This window comes from Astyanax mexicanus, chromosome 11 (assembly GCF_023375975.1).
Source record: "Astyanax mexicanus isolate ESR-SI-001 chromosome 11, AstMex3_surface, whole genome shotgun sequence".
Taxonomy (NCBI): Eukaryota; Metazoa; Chordata; class Actinopteri; order Characiformes; family Acestrorhamphidae; genus Astyanax; species Astyanax mexicanus.
Genome location: NC_064418.1, coordinates 28,102,374 through 28,127,805, shown reverse-complemented (window position 1 = coordinate 28,127,805; position 25,432 = coordinate 28,102,374). Strand labels below are relative to the sequence as shown.

Genomic DNA, 25,432 nt, shown 5'->3' with positions numbered 1-25,432 from the left:
TTGTGTGGAATTACAATTTTAATCAACGTACTACAGGATTCACACGTCTTGTTTTAGTCTTTACTCGATACTTGAATACTTAAAAAAAATTAAAAGAGCAGGTACTAGGGGTGTGCCATATTGAATCATACGCAATAATTTTGTCAAATTGTTTGTATATCGTGAAGGATATTATACCCTAAAATACTGTGCCATGCCACCCACCTCTAATTATCACATCAGGATACTACTTTTTTTTTTGCTGTCTTTAGCAAAAAAGAAAATTTACACTGTTCTCATTTCCGATTATATATCTACTAGAGACAGATTATACCTGTCCAGTATCATTCCTTTATACTTTAATCCTGGATATCATGACATTCTGGATCATTTATTTCTGTTACAAATCTGATAAAATCTTGCATTTTTTACTATCTCAGTTGGGGGTGTGCCATATATATCATATCATATGCAATAATAAAAAAATAATTTACAATAGTTGCAGTAATGTATTCTTTAAATATATATGTTTTTTTTTATTCAGTGTTTTGTCATATTGCTAAGAGAATTATTATTACAAAAATACCATGAAATTATTAATAGGGCCATATCGCCCACTCCTAGTAGGTACCATGCAGTGGAAAAGCGGCTATTAGTTTATATTAGGGCTGCACAATATATTGAATATTTATTATTTCTCACATATCTACCAGACAGATTATATCTGTAAAAATTTATTTAATTTACTCCTGTCTACTAAAATCTGATATTAACATCAGGAAATGTTGGACCGTTTACTTCTGGTGATTTTTGTTGAAATGTTATTTTTTTCTATAATGTAAAGCCCTAGTAAATACCAGTGAGCAAAAACTCAAATAGAAATGAATCCCCCAGTTCAGTTTTGCAAACTCCACCCACTGCCTAACATACTGTTTTTAAGTCTGCTTCGTTCTACTGTGCAGGTTTGCCTGTTTAGCAGCTTATCATGAATGTACTAGTTACTGATACTTCACTTATTTACCTAACCTGGACGGACGCTTAAAAAAATAATGACGTGAACTGTGTGATTACTGGTACATTTTTGGCAACAGTGGATCAAACACATTCTGAGAACACTCAAATATACCTTAACCTGTTATGAAGTATCCTTCAGAGGAGAGGGTGTGGACCGTTAGGGTGTAAACAACTTACAGGTTACCTTTTCAGTCATACAAAAATATATTTACATATGTGCTGCTTTATCTCTAAAGTTAGGCTTTAGGATCTTTTAACAAACTCCAGTGCCATTCGGAAATAACAAACTAAAAAAAAAAAGAAAAGAAAGGAAGGGAGGGTTCGGAGTGGGATGAAAATAGTAATAAAATCTGTTGATGGATTCGTTTAACAGGAACTATTTTTAATCTGTCAAAATATTTACCATGAGGCATGTCACTGGAAAGCTATTTGGAAACCACAGATACTGGTATTGAGGCTGTGTGGGGAAATATGTGCTATTATACTGTTATAATTGAATAATTGGTCTTTAATTGCTAACCACTATAATGTTACCTGGTTCATTTGGCTGTCAGTTGGCACACGGCACAAGTCCATAATGACAGTAAATACAGATAGATAGGATAGATGGAAGTGTTTTTTTTTTTTTTTTTTTTTAGTTCTGGGAGTGGTTTGTTAGGATGGTCCCTGTGACATGTGGCTACATCCCCACAGAGGAAAGGTATGACAGTGACTGATTCTTCCCTTCAGCTGTGGGGATTCCCTTACAGAGAACAACACAGCCACAAAGCCCTCTGTCTTTCGCTGTAACACTCGGTTAGGGCGTGAAAGCAAAACACAACAAAGGAAAGGTGCAAATGATAGCATATTACATGTGTGTGTGATATGCAGTCTAATTTCAAAGAAAAGTGACAAGTGGAAACAAAAAAGAAATAAAGAAATAAAACACCTTCAGTCACAGCATGCGACACACACACACAAACACACACGCACGCATACATACACACACACACAACAAGTCTCCCAGAGATTACGTCAGCCTTTTCTGTGGTGCCCCCTCCCCTCAGAGTGGTGGCGGGTGCACTACCAATACATAACACACACACACAGATAGACACATTCAACTGGCTAGGCCTCTACGTTTGGCAGGTACATTGCACATCACTGTGAAGTGACAGGAATCTTCACCTTTAAAACAGTGCTGTTAGCGCTCGCTATTGGAGTGTCGATTGCTAGTGTAAGCAACAGGTAGGTGTTGGTGGTCTACGCGTGTTCTAGAAGCCACTGGAACAGGGTCCTGTGGCCGCGCGCGGTGTCCACGGCCCCCGGTTCTTCCTGGTACGGGCTCTCCTCGTAGTATCTGAGCAGGGCCTGCAGGAGCTCCCCGACCCGCCACTCTCGCTCTCTCAGACACTGCACTACAGTCAGGAACTGCGGCGAGACAAACACACAAATACAACAATCCTGATTATAGTACAAGTTGTTGTTGTTGTTTTTTTTGTTTGTTTTTTTGAAGAATGGACTAATTGAAATGCGCCAAAATTACTTTTTAAAGTAAAAAAAAAAAAAAAGTGAAAGTGTGGTTGGTGTGGCACAGTGGTTAACACCACTCCATGTTGGAGACTGGGGTTTAATTCCCAATCTGGGTGACTACGCTGTGCTACAATAATAAGAGTTATTTGGGAAAGACTTCTAACACTACATTTCCCACTTCTGTAATAGTAATAACTTTGTAAGCAACTCTAAATAAGAACGTCAGATAAATGCCATAAATATGAAAGTTAAGCAGGCTTTTTTTTGTCATTTTAGAGATTTTAAAAGGTTTTTGTGTGACAGCTATGATATATTTTGAAAACACTATTGTCAAACTAAAGCAAAAATGAATTATATAATTAACTCCACATTCCTTTCAGCATTACTCACTTCTACTAGCACACCTCAAAGTATACTACTAATAACAAGTGTCTGGGTCACAAGGTGAGTCTGTGTACTGGCTCATAGCCATCACAGATTAACACACACTATTCTCCTTTCTCCTGTTTGGGGAAAGACAGGTAATGTAGAAAGCCCACAGAAAAAACACAAAAAACTGATTATACCTCTCTTGGTATGATTTACCTTATTTTTGCACTATAAGGTGCACTTAAAATCCTTACATTTTTTCCAAAAATTGTCAGTGTACCTTATGTATGAATTTTACCAGTCAGGTTGTAAGGAGCAGTAAAGCCACTCCACTGAAGTGCAGCGTTATACAGGATTTTCAGTTTAGTTTCTCCAGTAACGAGACTCGAACAATATTAGCACTAGCCGCTAAGGTGAGTATTATCGGCCTGTAGCTTGCAGCTAACCCTGGCTAGCACTGCTGGAGCAGCATTAGCATTAGCTGCTAACCGCGCTAAGCGCTAGCTCTTTCGCTGTTCAGTGGTAAGTATATCGGTTTCTAGCCTGCTAGTTTACCGTATTAAAACAAGCTACATAGGATGAACCACTAGCTAATATCACCTTGGCTTACTGGAAAACTCTGCGGCTAGCCTTAGTGAAAATCTGCAAATCTTAGCTAACTGTAAATAAACAGATTACTGTAAATAAAATTACTCACCCAAATGAACAGTTTTCAGGAGAGAAATTTGTGTAGATTAACATCCGGTGCTTGTTTGAAATGTTATGTTTTTAAGAATTACCTTACAAATGCAGCCGATCTTAGTTTTACAAGTCTCACCACCCAGTGGCAAGATCTAATTAATTAAAAGGAAAACATAGCAACAACCCATAATGCGCCTTATAATCCAGTGCGCCTTTTATCTGAAAACATACCAGAATATAGACATTTATAAATAGTGCGCCTTATAATCTGGTGTGCCTTATAGTGTGAAAAATATGGTAGTACTTTTTTTTTTAAGTAGTGAAATAATTCTATGAACTAGTAAAAATATTAGGAGGTAAAGTGGATTGTCTGTTTTTATAATAAAAAATAAATCACACACTTGTCAATGTTTGAAAATGTAAGGCATTCTGTTTAGCTATGTATGAAAAGGAGCATTGTGTGAGAATTGTTTTTTTGTTAGTACTGGGCTCTCTCCACAGTTAAGAAGTTTTAATTACTTTTAGTCCATTTCTGTGAATATATAATTCATGTTTTATTATTACCCTTACAGACAAATGGACACTATAGAGAAGTGTACACAAGCATTTGTTGACAAGTGGCCATTAGGGAGCCATTTCGACTGATGTGGTAGATTAATATTAAAGCATTTTACAATTTGTACAATTTGTACAGCTTCAGCTACTTTACATATTGCCATAACAAGGGTTCAGGCCTGGAGTTATAATGACAGACGTATTTCTCCCATTAAAAGTCAGTGTACTATCAAAATGGTGTGGAAGCTATTATTTTCAGGTGAAATTGATATGATTGGATTTTTTTTTTTTTACAAGCATGACCTTAACGGCACTTTTGTATCATGTTTGATTCATGCTTTATTCTTATTTTATTTTCTTATTTTATTTCCTTGTTTCTTGTTTATTTACATGTTTTTAATTTTACTTCTCTTTGTTTTAATCATGTTTAAATCAATCATGCTTTACTCTTACTTTATTTTTATTTCCATTTTTACTGCTATATAAATAAACTTGCCTTGCCTTAATAATAGTGTTATTACAAATACATTTTTTCTTTGTAATAAATAACATAAAAATGTGGAAAAAGCCTGTTTAAATGTATTTTTGTTGTTTCTGGCTGACAGTTTTTATGTGTATCTGGGTTAATAAAAAATGGGTTGTTAAGTTTAAAACATGGTGTCTACATTTAACCATTAAAAAATGTAAAAATATATATATCTAACCTGCTGCAGCTCTGCTTCCGATTGCAGATTAAGCTGAATGACTGGCAGCTCAGCGATGGATGCCGCCATCCACTGAAGCACTGCTCTCAGCTGGGGATCTGGGGCCTGGCCCCACACATCTGTACTGACCACCAACACAGCCCTTTCCGCTTGAGCAAGGCCCCTCTCCGCTCGCACCGTCCCTGCCAGAGGAAACACACAAAGGCCTGTTATACACCCACAGACAGACACATGAACACAAACCCTACCATTATCACAATCAGAGCAGATAACCCTTATTTCAGCAAGCCCATAGCATAAACCCATTTCCCACAGTCGCTCAGGAAACAATGCCAGATGGCTCAAGTCAGGGCATATAGGGAAATGAAACTAGTGAAACACTCCTGCTGCCAAGTACAACCATTCAGAAAAAAATGCTGGGGTCAAAAACAGCTGTGAGTGAGACGTGTGGTACACTACACTGAGTTTACCTATACCAATACAGATACCAGGCTTATGAGAGTAACAATTCATCCATTACCACCCAAGTTGTTCTTGGCCTCCGTCTCCTTCTCCTCTGTGCAGTCACTATAGGAAGAGAAATAGAACACGTGTGAGAGAGCAGATCAGAGAGACACCATTAATGACAGACCTGGAAGAAGCTTGAAACAACATGCAAAGGAACACATGCATTCAGAACCAATAGAAAAGAAGAGAAACAGAAGTTTCCAGCTCGCCCGCTTTTCACTCAGATCTGCTCCACAATTTACAGACAGTATTGATCCATAACCTAAGCATCTTATCTCAAAGGGAGGAACGGAAATGTTCCTTCTAAAGACCCTTTCACACAGTAAGTTTTTGTCAGATGGAAAAAAAAACACCAGCATGTTTAAAAATGGGCACACATGTATTATAGAGCTCTGGAAAAAAACTAAATTAAAGACCACTTAAAAATTATTTTGAAAAATACGTTTTGGATTTTACCAGATTGAAAACTTCTGGAACATAATCAAGAAGAAGAGAGATCAGAAGAGAGTCAAAAGACATCAAATCAAGCTGAACTTCTTGAATTTGTGCACCAAGAGTGGCATAAAGTTATCCAAAAGCAGTGTGTAAGACTGGTGGAGGAGAACATGCCAAGATGCACAAAACTGTGATTTAAAACCATGGTTATTCCACTAAATATTGACTTCTGAACTCTTAAAACTGTATAATTATGAACTTGTTTTCTTTGCATTATTTGAGAGATGAAAGCTCAGCATCTTTTTGTTATTTTAGCCAATTTTTATTTTCCGCAATTAAACGCTCTAAATGACAATATTTTTTTATTTGGAATTCGGGAGAAATCTTGCCTGTAGTTTATAGAATAAAACAACAATGTTTATTTAACTCAAATAGCAAAATCAGAAAAATGATTGAGAAACTAAAGTAGTCTCTTAATTTTTTTTCAGACCTGTATATTATATCGTTTAGAGTCCGCAACTTAATTAGCCAGAAGACAGCAGAACACAAAAGATTATATGATAAGCAACAGTCTGAATGTTAAAAAATGTACGTTTAAAGAACATGTATTCCAATGCAAAGATGAAAGCCAGCTTGTCTGTGCATTTATGTCTTTTCGTGTTCATAGAGAACTGTGAACTACAGCTAATAATCACTTGTGTAGTGGAGGGAAATTAACGAGTAGAAAAAAGGGGAGTAGAAAGCAGACAATGAGCAGAGAAACAGAAAGAGTGGAAATTTAGCTGAGAAAGCCATGGAGCTTTAGCCTTGTTTATAGAGCACAGAAGGCAAAAATGAGTGAAAAATTCATTATGTCTTTTGTATCCATTTTTTATTTTGAAGGGGAAAAAAAAAAAAAAAAAAAAAAAAAAAAAAAAACTTACTCTGGGTGAAAGGGCCATTAGTGTAAGATGATAGTGTCTCACGTGATTTTCATTGAAATACAGACACAGTAACACAGTACTTTCACACAGTAGCGTGGGTACAAAGGGTAACCAATACTGTATCTTACCCTGGTGACCTTGGTTTGAAATTCAGAGAATGTTCACAAAGCCCAAAGGGCAAGAACTCCAATTATACTTTAGCTCATTAAATGGTCACATCGTGCTAGCTTCAGATGTCGTTTTTTTTTTTTTGTTTAGTGAAATGAAGTAGTGTATCATGATCTTGGTTGCCATTTTAATAACTAATTTTCCCAGTGGAACAGTATCTGTATGAAAAGCAGGGGCCAGAACATCCTCCAGTCACTCAGCCATGCAGCGTCTAGCAAAACTGACTGCACTGTTGCCAGAGACAAGACTTCACAAAAAAATACTGAATGAATGAATGAACAAATGAATGAACTCCCCAACCCTTTATACACCCACCACTAGATCATCTCTCTCTCTCTTTCTCTCTCACTCTCACACCACACACACACATACACACACACACAGTAATTTACTAATTCCATTTCCTCAAACTGCAGAATGCAGAGCAACAAAGAGCTGTTGTGCTCCTGGGTTTCCTTCCTGTTGCAGTCACTCGGACACATTTTTCAGCACTCGCTGATCAAAGCTCTGACATCATGCAGTAATTAGAGAAAGCCCACGCTGACTGTACCCCATATCCTCTGGACCAACCTGTCTGATGGGGAGAAGGACAAATGCTCTTCATAAACCTCGCCCTCTAACCCCAGACTGCTCCAGCTACTGCTGTTCCCATTACTGCTGGGGGAGAGAAGAGGAGCACTCAGCACTGGGCAAACACAAAATCTACAACACCATCTACGTCACTACGTATCTAACATACCCCCCTACAGGAGGACCGCTACATTCTATTACACACAATCTTCAGTTCTACTATCAATCTACTATCAGTAAAACATCTGATGATAAGGATTTTCCGATCAAGTCTTTTTGGCCCAGTCCCATCAGAACACCTTAATACCAGCTGTTGGCTAATTATAAGTCTAAATATTGCACACTTTTTATGTTAAAGAATAACTGATTTCTCCTAAAAAGGGAGAAATGGTCGATAACTGGTTATTGACTGGAAGGGCTTTATTTAATACATTCCCAAAACTCATGAGTCATGTGCTGTTAATTAACTAGTACAAATACTAGTTAACACTAATAAAATGGCTTTTTTGTATAATGAAATGATGTAAACAGATGTTTTTACTTTAATATCTTATAATTAGGGGTTGGTAATAGGGCCCTTATATAATCTTATATCACAATATTACAGGGCATTTCTGTGTTAATAATATTCTTGGTGATATGACTGAACATTGACTGTTTTTTATTTATTTCGAGAATATACTGAAAGCTAAAAAAAAAAAGTTTCATTTAGTATAAATTTGTCAGTTTTATACATTTATACCAAGACACTGATACTGCTAAAAAATGATCTAAAATGAAGTCACGTTACAACAAAAATCTACCGCAAACCTAAAGGGCAGAATATTTATTGCATGCATATAAACTGCAATCAAACAATTAAAAGTACATTTTAATATAGAGCACTACTTTAATAGTTTAGTCAGATAAAAATATATCTCCGCAATGATCATAGAATAGAATATCTTTGTGAAGAGTGTTTTAAATCATCTTTTTTTTACATTGACTAACAAACACTTTTAACATTTTCTATGTGCTGGTTATTGTTGCTTCACCATGCTTACACCAGGCTTTGAGATACTCTATGCTAAGCTAAAGTTGTCACCGGTACACAAACTTTCCTTTCCACCTTAAATATTGCAGCAGTAATCCTCTACTGTTGAAATGTACACAATGTAAAATGTAGTGTTGCACTTTCTGAAAGCCAACTTTAGTGTTCTAACAGGTAATGTCACCTGATCAGTTAACATTAGGGATGCATGATGATACAGGAATTATTTTGGTATTGGCAGACACTTTTTTTTTTAGAATCATCTGCATTGTACGTTTACCTGATATTTCAGACCAATACTTGCTGATGGATCATTTTTCGACATCCAATAAATACAAGTGATTCTGGCCGTGCCACTACAATTGCCTGACACTGGCCACGCAACTTTAAATCCATGAATTTATGTTCATATAATTTTTTTAATTAGTTTTAATAGATCTATTGTTTTATTTAACCTGTTAATTTAAAAAAAGAGGGTTCAAAGCTCCCCTCCCCTGTACAATGTAGAAATGCCAAAATTCACTGTATAAATGAAAATGTAAGATTCTGTGCACATTTTTGAGAAACAAATGTACTGAAAGTCTTATTTTTAAGGTTTTGAAAAGTTTTATGCAATTATAAAAGCTAATTTATATATATTTAAATTACTCATATAATTAAATCATTCATATCGTCAACGTCCAATAAAAAACACTTCTCAAAAACAGCAACTTTACAGGAAAAATCAGTGAAAGTCAATGTAAAAAGAGTTTATTTTAGGTAATTTTGAAAAGTTTCTATTGGTCCATTCATCAAGAAATTTTGGCACAGTGTAAGGGAGAGTTTGTTCAAATTTTGTAGTAAACTAAAAATCGACAAAAATGGAGATAAGTGTTGTTCATAGGACAGCGACGATATGTACAATGGCGTAAAAAATATTTGTCATCCTACAGTTTTGCTAGGTTTTTTGACATTTTTTCTGATTATCAAACAAACTTTAATATCAGACAATTATAATTTTTTCAAAGAAAAACTATCCAAACCAATCGAGCCCTGTGTGAAAAAGTGTTTCCCCCTAAACATAATAACTTGGTTGTGCCACTCTTGGCGGCAAAAACTGCAATCAAGCTTTACCGATAACTGGCAACAAGTCCTGGGGATTATCAAGATGTTTTTTGGGAAATGTGAGACGGGACTTTGTGTTGTTTCTGGTCAGCAGTGTTTTTGCCTTGGAACTCTCCCATGGAGACCATTTTTGAACAGTCTCTTTCTTATTATTGAATCATTAACACTGACCTTAACTGAGGCAAGTGAGATCTGCAGTTCTGTGATCTCCTGGATGAGTTGTCCATGCCCTTTTGGAATAATTTCGGTTGACTGGCCCCTGCTGGGAAGGTTCACCAGTGTTTCATGTTTCCTGCATTTATGAATTTTAGCTCTCACTGTGGTCTGCTGTCCCAAAAGCTTTAGAAATAACCTTTTCCAGACTGACGGATATCAGTGACTTTGTTTTCTCATCTTTTCTTGAATTTCTTCAGATCAGGGCATAATGTGTTGTTTTTGAGATCTTTTAGCTTCTTCACGTTGACAGACGGGGAAGCACTTTTTCACAAAAGGCTAGATTGGTTTGGATAGTTTTTTTTATATTAACTAAGGTTATATTTGTTTGATATTTAAGATTGTTTGTTACTTTCATTTTTCAGATTATGACAAATGCAAAAACAAAAGAAAGCACTTTTTCCACAACAGAGTATTTTTGGATTGCAGCACCAAGTAGAGTCTGATTTACACCAAATTTGGTATGCAGTCTGGTATGAGTCATGTGCTGTGTACATATATATATGTGTATATATATATATATATATATATATATATATATATGTATATATATATATATATATATACATATATATATATATGGAAAATAAAGCCTAAATTTGTTTCCATGTTTATAACCAGGTTGTCTAGTCTTTCTTTAAGTTATAAATGTGTATATCAGTAATGGCATCAGTAGATATGTAATAACTGCTCAGAATTCTACATCAGTGCATCCCTATTTAAAATAAAGATTTTATTGTTTTGTCAATTGTAATTGTTTTTAACCTGAACAGTGTTCATTTGTGACCTTATTACAATTGACAAAACAATAAAATCTTTATTTTAAATAGGGATGCACTGATGTAGAATTCTGAGCAGATATTACATATCTACTGATGTCATTACTTTTTTTAACAAGATGGGAATTTAAAAGCTGATATCAAACCCATTAAAAAAAGCTTGTATCTGTCCTCATTTCGATGCATTCGATTGGATGGGGACATGCCTATCTGATTAATCCTTTTACTATTTAAATTATAACGCCAGTTAAAATAAAAGAAGTGAAAGGGAACAGCAGACAGATGAATTTCTGGAATGAAGTCTGATCCATAATGCAGAATGAGCCTCTGTGGAAACACTGCCTCAAGCTGAATGACTGCTACTTACAACCACACCTTTCGAAAATATTTTGAAACCTTTACAGTGCTTTCATTGTCCAAAATATCTAGGTTTGCTTCCATAGAGATACCTGCTTGTGCCAAATATTTCCTTACAAGAAAAATCACTCAGCCTTATTTAACCATAAACACATAAAAATATAATGCTGTATGATTTAGTTGGTGCTGCCCAAAGCACAGTGTAATCACTTTTTATTTATTATTTTAATATATATATATAATTTTTTTCCTAAAGAATACCCATCCCTGTATTTTGTGTGTATGCAGTTGTTCTGAAGATCGAAGAAAGATTTTCTTTCGTTGAAGCTGGAACAAACAATCTTCACAGGGTGAGTGCAGTATTTATACAAAAGGGAAATCCCTAATCTGTGAGAATGAATCATAGATTTCCACGAACAAGGGTTATGTGAAGGCCATGAGTTACACACTAGATTAATACAACTGTTCAGTTTAGACAAAATATCCCAGCTAAAACCATAATATCAACACAATGTTCTGGGTTACAGTAACACAGATGTTCAAAATACCACACAGTGAACCTTTAACGTCATCTGCATTTGATCAATTAATTTTGACAACTGAATTAGGCACAAAGCTTGTGAAGCTTCTACACTGGATTGTCCTGGATTTGACTATTCTAGTTCTGGAGCACCAGATTCCTGCACAGGTCCGTGCTTTCCTTTTAGTGTGCATTATATGGTATTGTGCACATTCAAACATTATGAACATGTTCACAGATAGAAGTTGGACAGTAGTCTGACTGATTTAATGAGAAACAAATCAACAGAAGAGCTAATAAATCAACAGTAGAGCTAATAAACTGTACAATACTACTGCTTCTACTACTGTTAATGTCTGGGGCAGACATATCGGATTCTGAAATTTGGATTGGTAAAGCTCTCCTAAATGTTCAAGTTGTGGAGGCATTTGAGTTAAAATTACTTTTAAAGTATAAATTCCTTAAGGAACTTTTAGAGGTTCTTTGATTTAGGGGCGTGTTGGTATGTTTGTGGTAATGTTAGGGCGCTAAAATACGCCTCATGCAGCTCGAAAAGCGCAAAAGGCATGTACTAATTCTTTATTTAATCATGGGTGTTTTTTGGGTCTAACATGAAATAAATCAATCAATGTGCCAGTTGTCATTCACTTTAAGAACCAGGTGAGCTCTGACTTTGGCACGTTCATATCTTAGCAGTGAGGAAAGCGCAACGACTTAGTTCTGATACATCAGCTCACAGATGCCTCGTGCTGACCGACATCACTTTGGGAGTGATGTGGGAAAAGAGCACCCTCTACCCACACAGATAAATCATGGCCAATTGTGCTCTCTCAGACTTCGGCTGCTGATGGCAAGCAGCATAACAGAGATTTGAACCACTATCTCCTTAACAGAGTGGCAGTGCCTTATGAAGCTGGACCACTCAGAGCCCCGTACATGGAATTCCATTCTTTAAAATATAGCATAACATTTTATTCCATCTTGGTTAGATGTACACATGTGAACAGTGCAAAAGAGAGAAAGTACGGTGTTGAAAAGGGTGATTGGGGTGATTTGTTAGTAATCAAAACATCAATCAAAATATAGAAATGAGCATATCATTTTACCTGTCACTTAGGTGGTGGAAGCTACTACTTTCATCTGGATGGTCTTCTTCAAAGCTCAAATTAGACCAGCTGCCAAGACTGTCGTCTCCCACACTCAGATTGAGCTGCTGACTGACCGTTGACTCGGTCACACTCTCTCTCCCAGGAGAACTGAAACATTAATAACAGACAATCACAGCAATATATATATATATATATATATATATATATATATATATATATATATATATATATATATATATATATATATATATATATATATATATATATATTTTTTTTTTATTATTTTAATAACTATTCTAACTGAACTGAGCAAATCTGTTATTAGCTTTCCTTGTTATTAAAACAGTCATACACAAACAATATGCAAACCTAACTTTGTGTTTACACTTGTAGTTCAGTTTCTCATTACATTTGCTTCTTATTTGCTTTGCGTTTGCAATCATGGCGCACGTGTGACATACAATATGTATGGCTGCAATATACAGTATGTATGTATGCGATAACTAGCAGGTGAGATTTAATTTGCAGCACCATGATTATTGTGGGCAAGCATCTGGCCATAAAGGAAGAGATTAAATTATAAAGGGAGAGATTAAATTGACTAAATTTACATTGTCTTTGTATCAGTATGAAACCACATTTTTTTATGTGCTATATTATATGTTTATTACCACATGTTAATTACATATTGACGTATATTAAAGCTGTAAAATTTTAATGTTACTGTGGCTGCATCCCAAATCGCACAGATGAGGCCCCTACAGTAATAAATGCAATTTTATTGGCGACTACTTTTGAAACATTGTTTAGTGTGGCGGTATGTGGTTTGGGACACAGCCCTGCTTAACTAATAGATTAGACTTTAGAGTTAAAGCACGGAAATGTGGGTAGTGTGGGAAATGTGGGCAGATCTGCGAGGAGACCGAAGGCTTCAGCATACTTTTTGGGGAATTGACATTCACTTGGCTTAAGCTACCAATGCAGCAACTGGGCAGATGCAGGCAGCAGGACGTTGGGAAGCGGGAGGCAGGGTTGGTGCAAGATTTTGTGTGCAAGAGTGTCTCTAGCTGAAAGAAGGCCAATTAATACACAACCATCTTGTGACATCACAAATTTAGATTGAGACGTTTAGCTGCCTTTAGTTTTTATTGAGTTTATATCTTAAATGAACCGCACCAGAATTCATTTAAAAAAAACAGACAATTGGAACCAGGGTTTGTCTGATCAAACCAAAGCTGACAAGTATAAACATACACCATTACGTACTGTACATTAAATAACAATATAACTCTACAGTGCAGTATGCATAAAAAATCCATTACTCAAGTTTCTCTGCAGAAACATCTTGTTGCTATGACAGACCAAAAAATAGTAATGACTAAGAATTTCATATTAACAGATCAACTGATTAGTCACATTTAATCAGACATCCAATCCAAAGCTTTTACTAAAAACTGCTTAAGACATCGTCAAATTATAGAGTTTTTTTTTTTACCTCAGATTTATGGTTTGGCAGACGTTGGACATGGCAGACGTCATGATCTCTGTGGTAATACTTTCTGCAAAGCTTGCACCATCGTGACCAATCCCACTGTCTGCATTTAAGCTGGTGCTGCTCAGTTCCTTCTTGGCCTTCTCAATTGCAGCAGACACCATTTCTTCTGCAAACACTGCTCTCTTGTCCAAATCGATGTGAATTTTGGGAATTTCAAGACCCGCCATTCCTTCAGAGTCTTGACGCATCCTACTGTGCAATCCCTGGTACTTGAGATGTCCATCCCTGCTGCAAAACGGGCAATCTCTGGCTTGACAGTATCGACAGGCTTTATAGGCTTCTGTCAACTTCTCTGTAAAAGAATTCAGCTCTAAAGTCCTTCTTTCTTCTGCTGTCTGGTGACCAGAATGTCCCAGAGTCACCTCTAGAGTGTCATCAACGATCTTCTTGGCATAATGCTCGATTACTTGCATAACACCGTTGTTGTAATTTCCATCATCTAAGCTGCCGGTGCTGTGGTACTGTCTGTTTTTCTCTGTGTATGGCAACAGTGAGCATGAAAATGTCGTTTTTATTACATTTTCTGCTGTGTCTTCAGCATTTGACTTCCTGTAGAGACATGAGTCAGTGAGAGATTTGGGAAGCTTAACCGATGACATTCTTAGTTTTCTTGTAACATCACATGTAATATTGTACGCCAGGGACTCTGCAAAATTCACAAGTTCCATGTAATCATTCCTGCTCATGTCTTCCCCATCTTGACAAACACACAACATGGATTCACTTGAAGAGCCTCCTTCTTTCACTTGGGGAGTAAGGACTGAAGGAGACAACTCAGATGGCGGAACCCTACAGTTGTTGTGGCTGCCGTCGTGGTGTAAACGGCGAGATGAGTGAAGCCTTAAAGGAGACCTCTGCTTTATTTTGCGTGCAGCATGCGCCAGGCCTGATTTGATTGATCGATATGCCAATCGACTAGCGTACTGATCCAAGATGAGCTCCCGATTTCCCCCTTCTTTCTTTAGGACCTTGATAACGTATCCTGCATACTCATCCGTAACACTTTCACAGCTTGGGTACTCAGATGACATTCCACCTGACGGGACTCTCTGAGGGTTGAGGACTGGTGCAAGGAGGTCATTTGACCACTGATTAGCCATGCCAGACAAGCGGTTTTGGGTCTCCACATTCTGGTCACCACTCTGACGGTTGGGATCTGCCTTACTAGATCGTTTAGCTGTTTTGTGGCGGCAATGGCTGGAACTTACCATCCTCTTGACATCATTGATAACCTCCCCAGCAATATCACCAGCATAGGTCCACAGGGAATTCAAGGTCTGTTCTGAGAACTGTGCACTGTGCAAAACAACACTGCCCTTGCCTCCGTCTTTCTCCTGCTTCCGTCCACCATCGCCGAAGCTTATAGTGTCCATCTCAGTTGCCATGGATATAATATGGCATGCCAAACGTTCAGCGTAATGCAGAGCTCCTCTCTCAATGACTCGGTTTCCTGGACTTGGAGTTGGTTCTGCATTCTGATCTGCAGAGTTAAGCCCATCTTCCTGGTCTTCATCTTCGTCTTCATTATTAACAGCTTCTTCAGAAAGAGACCTCATGAGCTTTAGCATGAATTCAGCTTTGTCTGAATCAGAGCCCTCCTCCTTGTGGCCTTCAGTGGGCTGGTAATGTGGAGTGGGTGGAGGTGTTGCAGGGGAGAATTCCTTTGCAAGCTTACTCTTGAGCTTCTTAGAGAACTGTTTGATCTGTTTCTCACTAGAGATGTCAGATGGTTGCTGCGGAGTCGATGGAGGAGTGCCTGGGCTTCCGTTGGATTTTGCGCCAGAGTTGCTGCTTAGCATCTCCTCCGTCACAACTTTTCGGCTGCCACGGACGTTCACTTCAAAACTTGGCACTTCCAAAGTATCTTTTATAATAACAGAGTGGACATCTGCAGGGAATTTGCTGGCTGAACGTAAACTTCTTGAGGCAGACTCACAGTTGGCTTTATCTGTGGTCTTTGATGCTAATGTCAAGTGAGATTGCGTGGGACAGAAGGATGATGACTCTGCCACACTTCCTTTACCAACAAATGATAAGACTTTCTGAGGCACACGCAAGTCATAAGGTGGTGAACTCTGGCACGCCACGTCTTGGGACTTTGCCACACCACTACCTGAAGTGGCCATTCTACCCCCTATTGTTTTACTCAAAAAATCAGCACAGTCTTCCACTTTCTTCTTCATTTTGCTTGCGGTCATGATATCAAATGCTTCGCCCACTATTGTGTCAACCAGAGCACCTGAAAAATTGTGACAACTTCTTTCAGCTGGAGTTTTCCCAGGGGAGGCAGTTCCAGGGGATGCATTTACACAGTTACCACAGGCATTGCGAATTTTGGAAATGCCTGGCACTGATTCAGATAGTGTTGCAGTAGATGTGGCTGAAGTGGACGTCATCGCTCTCCCTTGAGAACAAATGCTTCTTTTGGGGCTTGTCTGGCATGTGTGACTAATGCTGGACTTATAATGGCATGTTTCCTCTGGACTTTGCAGGTAGGAGATAGCTTTACCAGCTGCTGGAACTGGAACACAGCTGGCCATTCCAGACACACAGTACAAAGCTTTCTTCACAGTGCAGCTATCTTCCTCTTGGCTCCCAGGCTGTGCAGGTGGCTGCGGTTCCTGATAACTCGTTCGGGCATTGCAGATCTTCATAGTCTGGGATGAGTCTTCAGCATTGACGTAGCAGATATTGTCCAGTGACACACTTATAGCAGCCTGTGTTGTGAAAGTCACGTCTGCTTGAGACAGTTCTATAAAGGCCTCTTGGAGAACTGACTCTGAAAGGTCTGAAGCATATGAGCAAACCACTTCCTCTTCTTGCTCAAAAGACCAGTCCCTTGGGGTAAGAGGCGTAGAAGGATGCGAAAACTGGCAAACTTCCATAATGCTCTCAAATACTAGTTCCTCTGCCAGATCACTTGCAAATCGGGTTACAGTGTTGTTGAAAATCTGCTTTTTCACGAACAAGAACTCTTTCAGAGCGCCAGATACTGCTTCCCCAACAAGGAAACTGGCCAGTCCATTTATGGCACGCTCTTTGAGAACATACGCATGGCGCATCCCTATTTCCTGGAAGGCCATCTGAAACACTGAAGAGGTTAGCCTTGCAGCTAAATGGCAAAGCGTTGTAGTGCAGGAAGAAACTCCTTTCTGTAAATCTCGTAAGGCACTCCCAATGCTCATTTCAACCAAGTCTGTGGCAAACTTCTGGATCCCGTCTTTCAAAGACTGTGACTGTGATTTGGCAATGGTGACTGTCTCTTGGATGTCTGATAGCTTCATAAGATGTCCGTTAGTGTTTTTGAACTCTTTATGACAGACACAAGTCAAGTTCTTATTGATGTTAATGTCAATGGGAGAAGAGTATCCGCAGACAGTTCCGAGTATTTCCTTTGACAGATTGTTTGCAAAGTCTGAATAGGTTTTATATAGTGAACAAAGATCCTGTGGTTTGCGTAACTCCAAAGCATCCCCATCTACTTTCCAGAAACACTCCAAAGCTCCTCCTTCTCCCAGGGGACTGAAAGCTGACGAGCGAACTGGGCTGAAAAGTCCCGCACTTTCCTCACAGGATGTCCTTGTTGGCCGTGGAGAATCTGGGGCATCAGAGTGTAAACTGTATGGTGACCCTGGTTTAAGTGGAGTGGGTTTCTTGACATTGGCTGGGAGAGTCCTGTGGTCAAACTTGTGAGGGTTCATTGCTGTAGTTGAGCCAGACTTTGAAGCATATTTACTAACAGAGGAGTCAGACAGCTTCTTTTTCTGGGAAAACAAGGCCTGTTCTTTTGGAATCTTCACGCTGGAATCGAGAGGCTGATCCAGGTCATCAAACTGATCAAAACTATCAAAAAACTCACTAACCTCAGAGTCAGAGTCTTCTACTCCATCTTTGAGAACAGGGATTTTGGGAATGTCTAGTTTCGCCTTTAGACTTTTCTGATAACCAACTTCGTCCAAAAAAATAATCGGGCTTGGACTAGAGCAGTCCGATTCATCTGATTCTGTGAGAGATGTACAGGTAACTCGTCCTTTTGGTGGGCTACTTGGTGTCGTTAGGCTCCACTGACCCTCTGCACTTCCAGTTAATGATGCTTGTGCCTTCTGCTTTGCTCCTGACAAGGTAAAAGCTGACTTTTCTTTGTTCACTGACTTCTTGGAGATGGAACTAATGATGACACGGGAGCCAGATAGATCTTTAAAATGAGGAGGAAGGGTTTGAGAAGCCACATCCCTCTGATTCCGCTTATTAAATGAAGCTGCAAGATGAAAAGAAAAAAAAAGAGTCTTAGAAAGTAATTAGAAAGTAATTAGAAAGTAAAATATATATATACACAAGGTTGCACATTTAGAGACAAACAAAACATGTTTTAATGAATATAACCCAGTAGTTACATGAAGAGTCCCTCACTATAAGTGAATGCCTCTCTGTGTAGTATTCAGAGAACCCCTTCGTCAATATTCCAGCTCCCCCCCACCAATCACCCCCCAGACCGGTGTTCTGTCGAGTTGAGCTACCTTGTCAAACCGTGCTTCACTAGTGTATATTTAAGGTCTCAGTAAAACGCAGAATCAACCAGAGATCAGATTTAAACCTGTAGTCACTTACACAAGATAGCTAACATTAACTATCTGGTATAAACAGAGCTGTAAGAAAAGAGGTGTACAACAGACCTGTTGTATTTTACAAAGAACAAGAAAAAGTGAACTTTAGCAGAAGGAGACCTTTAAAAAAAAAATAGTGCTATCAAATGTGTAGGGTACAAATTTGATGGGATGGATAATTATGGCTTCACTTCTACAGAACGTTTGGGAATGGAATCACAATGTTCATGTTTTCTACAGTCATTGAGATAACTTCCCCCTTCATATACACATTTGGTACATAACTGGCTTACAATTAGCTTCTACATATAAATCATTAAAGAAAGGATCCTCTTTATGGATGACAAAACACACTCTTTTAAATACTATTAATTAGAGAGTATCAATCCGTTGGAAAGTTATAAAACTGACCAAAAACAAAAAAAAAACATTCTGAAGAACTTGAAGATAATTCATTGTACCACCCAGACACTGCCTATACAAAGCTGACCCTATAAACATCAGAGCAAGAAGAGGACTTGTGAGGTAGGCCACATAAAGGCCAAGCATTACTTCAAAGGTGTTACAGAGCTCAGTGGGTGAGAAAAAAGTGAAGGTGTACCAGTCACTGATATCAAGCACTCTGCTGAGAAAACAAATCCCACATTAAAGCACATCTGGAGTTCACCAGAAACGTCGGTGGTCGGATGAAACAACGTGATTTGTTTCATCTGAACTTTTTTGGGGGAAAATTCACAACGTTATGTGTGGCACAAACCTAACTTTGCTCATTCTTCAACAAACAACATCCCAACAGTGCAGGGGTGGCAACATTATGTTGTGGGAATGCCTTTCCTCAGAAGGAACAGGGCAGTTTTTTTTTAAATAAAGGACAGATGTATGACGCAAAACACTAGGACACAATGCAAGACAGCTGCATCAGTCCGCTTTAGAAACTGTTTATACCCGGTCACTTCATGCATGCGAGAGTAAACACAACCCAAAAAGCATTTATAACAGATGCGAATCCTATCACTCAGACCACTTAAATTAGTCTAAGACAACTTTAAGCCACATATTGTAACAGAATAAATGCACCTGAAAAACACCAGAAATAATTGCACCACAACATGATTTAATCCCAAACAGCAATCGTATATTAGCCTAACTAACAATCAACTTTTTTTCCCATTTCTCCCCAAATTACCCAACCCACTCATTAGGTCTCCCCCTGTCACTAGTGATGCCCCAACACTAGAAGGGTGAAGACTGGCACATGCCTCCTCCGATACATGTGAAGTCAGCCACCGCCTCTTTTTTTAACTGCTGCTGATGCAGCATTAATGAGTAGCATCACAGCGCTGTGACTCTGTTCTGATACATCAGCTCACAGACGCCTTGTGTTGAGTGACATCACCCTTTGGAGTGGGGAGAGAGTGTCATCTATCCACCCAGAGAGAGAGAGCAAGGCCAACTGTGTTCTCTCAGGGCTCTGGTAGCCGATGGCAAGCTACGTAAACAGGATTCGAACTGGCCATTTTTTCCTGATTGTTAGCCTGACTAACCAAACATGATTTTGCCTAGGGGCGTGCCATATCGTATCATACATAATAATATCGCCAACGTTTTTGAATATTGTGAACGATATAATACCCTGAAATATCGTGCCATATCACCCACCCCAGGGTACTATTTTTTTGTTTGTTTGTTTTTAGCCAAAGAAAAATTCAAACTGTTCTCATTTCCTATTATATATCTACCAGAGACAGATTATATCTGTCCCATATCATTTATTTTACTTTAATCCTGGATATATTGAGATATTTGTATCATGATCAGTGTTGGGCACGTTACTTTGAAAAAGTAATTAGTTATAGTTACTCGTTACTTCTCCAAAAAAGTAACTGAGTTACTAACGGAGTTACTCCACTATAAAAGTAATTAGTTACCAGTAAAAGTAACTATCGCGTTACTTTTTATTATTCGCCCGTCAAAAAAAGGAAATCAATTATGCATTTACTATTATTATTAGAAAAATAACAAAAAATAACAAACGACAATAAACCCAAAATGTTGACAAAAATATAATCTAACGAATTTCAAAAAAATAAAACGAAATTCTCCACACAACCAAAGAAAATTACTAAAACTTGTAATACTGAAAAAAGCGGAAAAACGCGTCTGGGGATGAAATTTAACAAACCAAGCCACACTCAAAAGAAATATGTATATATAAAACAAAATAATGGACAAAAACAACAATTTAATGCCCGTTAAAATGGTATTAATATAACAGCTTCACCAAAAGAGAATAGAGCTTAGATCGTGCCCAAAAAATCCGACCCAGCCGGAGCCCGTGCACATTCTGCCCAAGCCCGAACCATAAACTGTCATTATGAGCCTGACCCGATCCTCCCCATAAACTGTCTGTTTTCGGGCTGATTGAATGAGCGAAATATAATCAGAATTATGTTAATTAACACTGTAACATAGAAGCATAGAACTATTATTTAATTTAAATGATTTTTAAGAACAGCTACACACAATGCTGCAAGTCAAACGCGGAGGCGTTCACGTGCGCCCAGAGCTACGTGATTACAGTTTTCATTTTTATTATAGTTTAATTTTATTTTGTTTTTATTTTTTCTGTTCATTTTAGGGTGGGCTTGCTAGCGCGAGCGCTTTACACAAGAACTAACGCCACGGACCACGAGTGCCGCGCGCTCGGCACAACAACTCCCGCTGTACAACTCCGCTGTACAACAGCGCTTATAAATAAATTAAACACAAAAATGAAGGTATTCTATCAGTAATTTCAGTTCGTTTTAGTTAGTTTTATAAACACAAAATACAGTTGGAGATAGTTATGTTTTTCCTTTTAATTACCGTTTTTATTAGATTCAGTTAACACAAATGTTTTTCACTTTCAATTTTCGCTATTTCGTTCGCTTTAGTGAACAATAATAATTGGTTACTTAGCAACATTGTGATTATCACACCAGAGCTTTATATAAAATAAAAATAGGAGCCTGATTTCGGGTCGGTCCTCAGGTCAGGTGGGATTCGGGCAGAGAATCTAAGCTCTAAAATAGAAAGCAGCAGCACCACAAAAACCGGAGCCGCTAAAAAATGCTTAACGTCCTTAATTCGGAACTTGGGTTGTCCACGGCAATCACTGAATTGATTAGAGCACGCAAATCGTCACAATTGTGCCTCACTTCACCACGCCAAACCACAGGCACAGCGGCCAGAAGCTCAAGTTCACCGGACAGAGGAAGGGTTAACCAGGGCAAAGCGAAATAAAAAAAAAAGTTCATAGAGCTGCTAAAGTAACGTGCAGTAACGGGGTGTCGGAAATGGTAACGGCGTTATAGTTACAGTCATAGTAATTAGTTAGATTACTCGTTACTGAAAAAAAGTAGTTTTAACGCCTTTACTCCCAACACTGATCATGATACTCTGGATCATTAACTTCTGTTACGAATCTAATAAAATTCTTGTATTTCTTTTTTTTTTATATATCTCAGTTAGGGGTGTGCCATATTATATATTATGCAATAATATAATTTAATTGTCATTTAGATGCAGTAGCGTATTCTTAAAATAATTTAAAAACTATTAGCAATATGTATTTTTACATTTTGCTAAAAATAATTATCGCGAAAATACCATGAAATATCGTGATATTATTTTAGGGCCATATCGTCCACCCCTAATTTTGCCTACCAAACTTAAATGCTTGTGTCTGAAATCTTATTAAAATACAATCCAGACACTAGCCACATGAACTGATCAAGTGTAATCCGTGTTTAAGCCTATACCTTTCAGTAGGACAATAATCCCAGGCACAAGACCAAAGCAATAAAAGAGTGAATAATAAAAAAATAAAACAGCTCTTAATCTAATCAAAATCATCTGTGGCTAGTTTAACATTTATGTCCAATAAGCATCAACCATTAACAACACAGAGCTGATAGGTACACTGACACTGACAGATTTGTTGGCTTTCAAAAAAAAAATACTATCTGGAACGATCTGTGTAAGAATAGTTTGAAGTACAGATGGATCTGATAAGGATTGAATACTTATGCTCTTTATCCTGAGTGGTGCAATGATTGCTTAGAGACAAAAAAAAACTGAGGGCTAAGTGAAAGTACAAACAGAAGGACAAGGTATTCACAGATCACACACTGAAAGGCGAATCTCAGAAACATTCTGTGAGAGAGAACGTGGGAAATATGATGGTGCAGAGGAGGAAGGTAACTGATCACGTACAGAATGCTAAAAACCCACATGTGCAAACATTCTGCAACTAAACATTTAAAACATGCAGATCTTAAACTGACCTTGAGGCCTTTCATGTCAGTATGTGTATCTTTCAGCACTGTATGTGTTTTTAAGTTGACATGAGTAGTGTTTTTAAGCGGAATGTGTTTGCAGCCTGTGTGGCCCTGGATATCACACATCCAGCGCCACTTCTCTCACCTTCAGGCCACGGCTGCAATCAGGGTTAAACAAGTTTGGTTTAAGAGATGTTTACATAATAATAATAATAATAATAATAATAATAATAATAATAATAATAATAGTTTTTATTTTTACTGCACACTACACATTTTACACATGCTTTTCTAGATAAGCTAAAAGATAAAAAAAACTTGCATGTCGAATTCTGCAGTGTTACAGTACAATTTACTACAGCTAGCAGCAAACAGAGCACAAACATTTACAGCAAATTCTGTTTTAAACAGAAAACCAGTGTAGTATCGCATTTTACAGACTATAAGGCACACTATCAATGCACGTCTATTTTCTGGTCTATTTTCATACATAAGGCACACTGGATTATAAGGAGCATTTTAAAGGGGGGGTGGTTAAGTAAGTTAAGTAAAGCTAAGCAAACAAAACTGTAATTCTTAAATAAAAAAAAAATATTTTTTTAATTAAACAAGTGCTGGATGTTAATCTACAAAGATTTCTCTCCTGAAAACTGTTTATTCGGGTGAGTAAAGCACTTCTGTTTATTTACTGTAAGCTTAGATTCATGAATTTCTTCAGCACTAAGGCTAGAGCATTAGTATTAGCAGCTAACCAATAGCGCTAGCTCCCGACAGCACTACACTGAGGAACCCTGAGTGTAAGCCAGGGCGATATTAACTAGCGTTTCGTCCCACATAGCTTGTTTTTATCACGGTGAATGCACAGGCTATAGTCCGAAAATACTCACCTCTGAACGGCAAAAGAGCTAGCATTTAGTGCGGTTAGCAGGTAATGCTAATGTTGCTCCAGCAGTGCTAGCCGGCATTAGGAACAGGCTACAGGCTGATAATACTCACCTCTGAATGGTGAAAGAGCTAGCGCTTAGCATGGTTAGCAGGTAATGCTAATGCTACTCCAGTCCCAGTGCTGGAGACAGTAATCTGAAACTCCTTTATAACTCTGTACTTCAGTGGAGTGGCTTTACTTCTTCTTACAACCTGACTGGTAAAAATCATATACAAGACGCACTGGATTATATGGCGATTTTTGGGAAAATTGAAGTGGTCTAAAGCGCTGGCGCTCTGAGGGAGCACAATTGGCCCTGCTCCCTCCAGGTGGGTAGATGGTGCTCTCTCCCCACATCACTCCTAGGGTGATGTCGATCAGCACAAGGCGTCTGTGAGCTGATGTATCAGAGCTGAGTCGCTGCACTTTCCTCCGAGCGCGCTGTGATGCTACTCGGTAATGCTGCATCAGCAGCAGCTCGAAAAGAAGCGGTGGCTGACTTCACATGTATTGGAGGAAGCATGTGTTAATCTTCACTCTCCTGGTGTGTTGGGGCATTACTAGTGATAGGGGGAGTCCTAATGAGTGGGTTGGGTAAATTGGAGAGAAAATGGAAAAACATTTATATAAAATTATCTAAAAACAATTGAAGGATTTTAAGTGCACTTTACAGTGTGAAAAAATACAATAAATGTAATGTTATGCAATTTAATATAGGTCACAGTCTTCTGAAGCATATATAGTTAATGGTGGCCAGATACATTTGTAAAGTAGTTGTTCCTGCAACTAGCAGAGCAGGTTTGCTGTTTGGTTACAGACAAACTCTGTTAACCTTTAGGAAAAAGGTCATACTGAGAAACAGCTTTTTAAGCAGAGTGAGAAGAGATATTTGATTTCCTGAATGATGTCACCTGTTAAATACAAAGAAAGGGCAGCTTCTACCTGATATTCCAGTTTCAGCAGCAAAACCAACTAGAGCTGGCATGTTAAAATAAGTAATTCTGTATATTACTCAGAGAGGCATTCTCATAGTGAGATATAGAACATATTATTAAGAGAAAACAAGATTTAACATTAAACTTTATGATATCACAACTTAGGAGTTTATCCAACATTTATTTATCCAAGCCCTGAAATGAAAGTTACCTGTCTCATCTTCCTCAAGATGTTCGAAAGCCGTAACAAAGTCCTCCTCAATAGACGAGACAGACTGGTTAGTGTCATCATCTTCAGCTTGACACGCCTCCGATACGCCCCTCTGCAGAGACTGCAACTCCAGGGCATATCTGATTCCTGCTGTATAGCGTGTCAGTAGCCCCAGCATTGTGCTGATTTGTGGAGAGCCTCCATGTCTCAGTATACACATTGCTCTGGATAAGCCAACCTGCATTTAAAGAAAGACACCATGCTTTTAGCAGCACACAATTTATCTTAAATATGCCATAAATGTACATACTAGTGGTTTCAAAGAGTTTACAGTATCCCTACTTTATTCAGCAG

General features: G+C 38.1%; 1 protein-coding gene across 3 annotated transcripts in view; it reads right to left on the bottom strand.

Moving 5' to 3' along the window:
• Positions 1-579: 579 nt before the first annotated feature.
• akap11 (A kinase (PRKA) anchor protein 11) overlaps positions 580-25,432 on the bottom strand; it is a 35,972-nt gene continuing 11,119 nt past the window's right edge. Inside the window, exons 6-12 of one of the 3 annotated variants that reach the window (XM_007251712.4) lie at positions 25,079-25,316; positions 14,025-18,342; positions 12,527-12,676; positions 7,418-7,504; positions 5,335-5,381; positions 4,815-4,996; positions 580-2,403 (exon numbers count right to left, since the gene is read on the bottom strand). In XM_007251712.4, the coding sequence (XP_007251774.3) occupies positions 2,236-2,403; positions 4,815-4,996; positions 5,335-5,381; positions 7,418-7,504; positions 12,527-12,676; positions 14,025-18,342; positions 25,079-25,316 (5,190 nt within the window). In that variant the 3' untranslated portion in view covers positions 580-2,235. The remainder of the gene's footprint in view (positions 2,404-4,814; positions 4,997-5,334; positions 5,382-7,417; positions 7,505-12,526; positions 12,677-14,024; positions 18,343-25,078; positions 25,317-25,432) is intronic. The other 2 variants (XM_007251713.4, XM_007251714.4) reach the window with 2 other exon arrangements.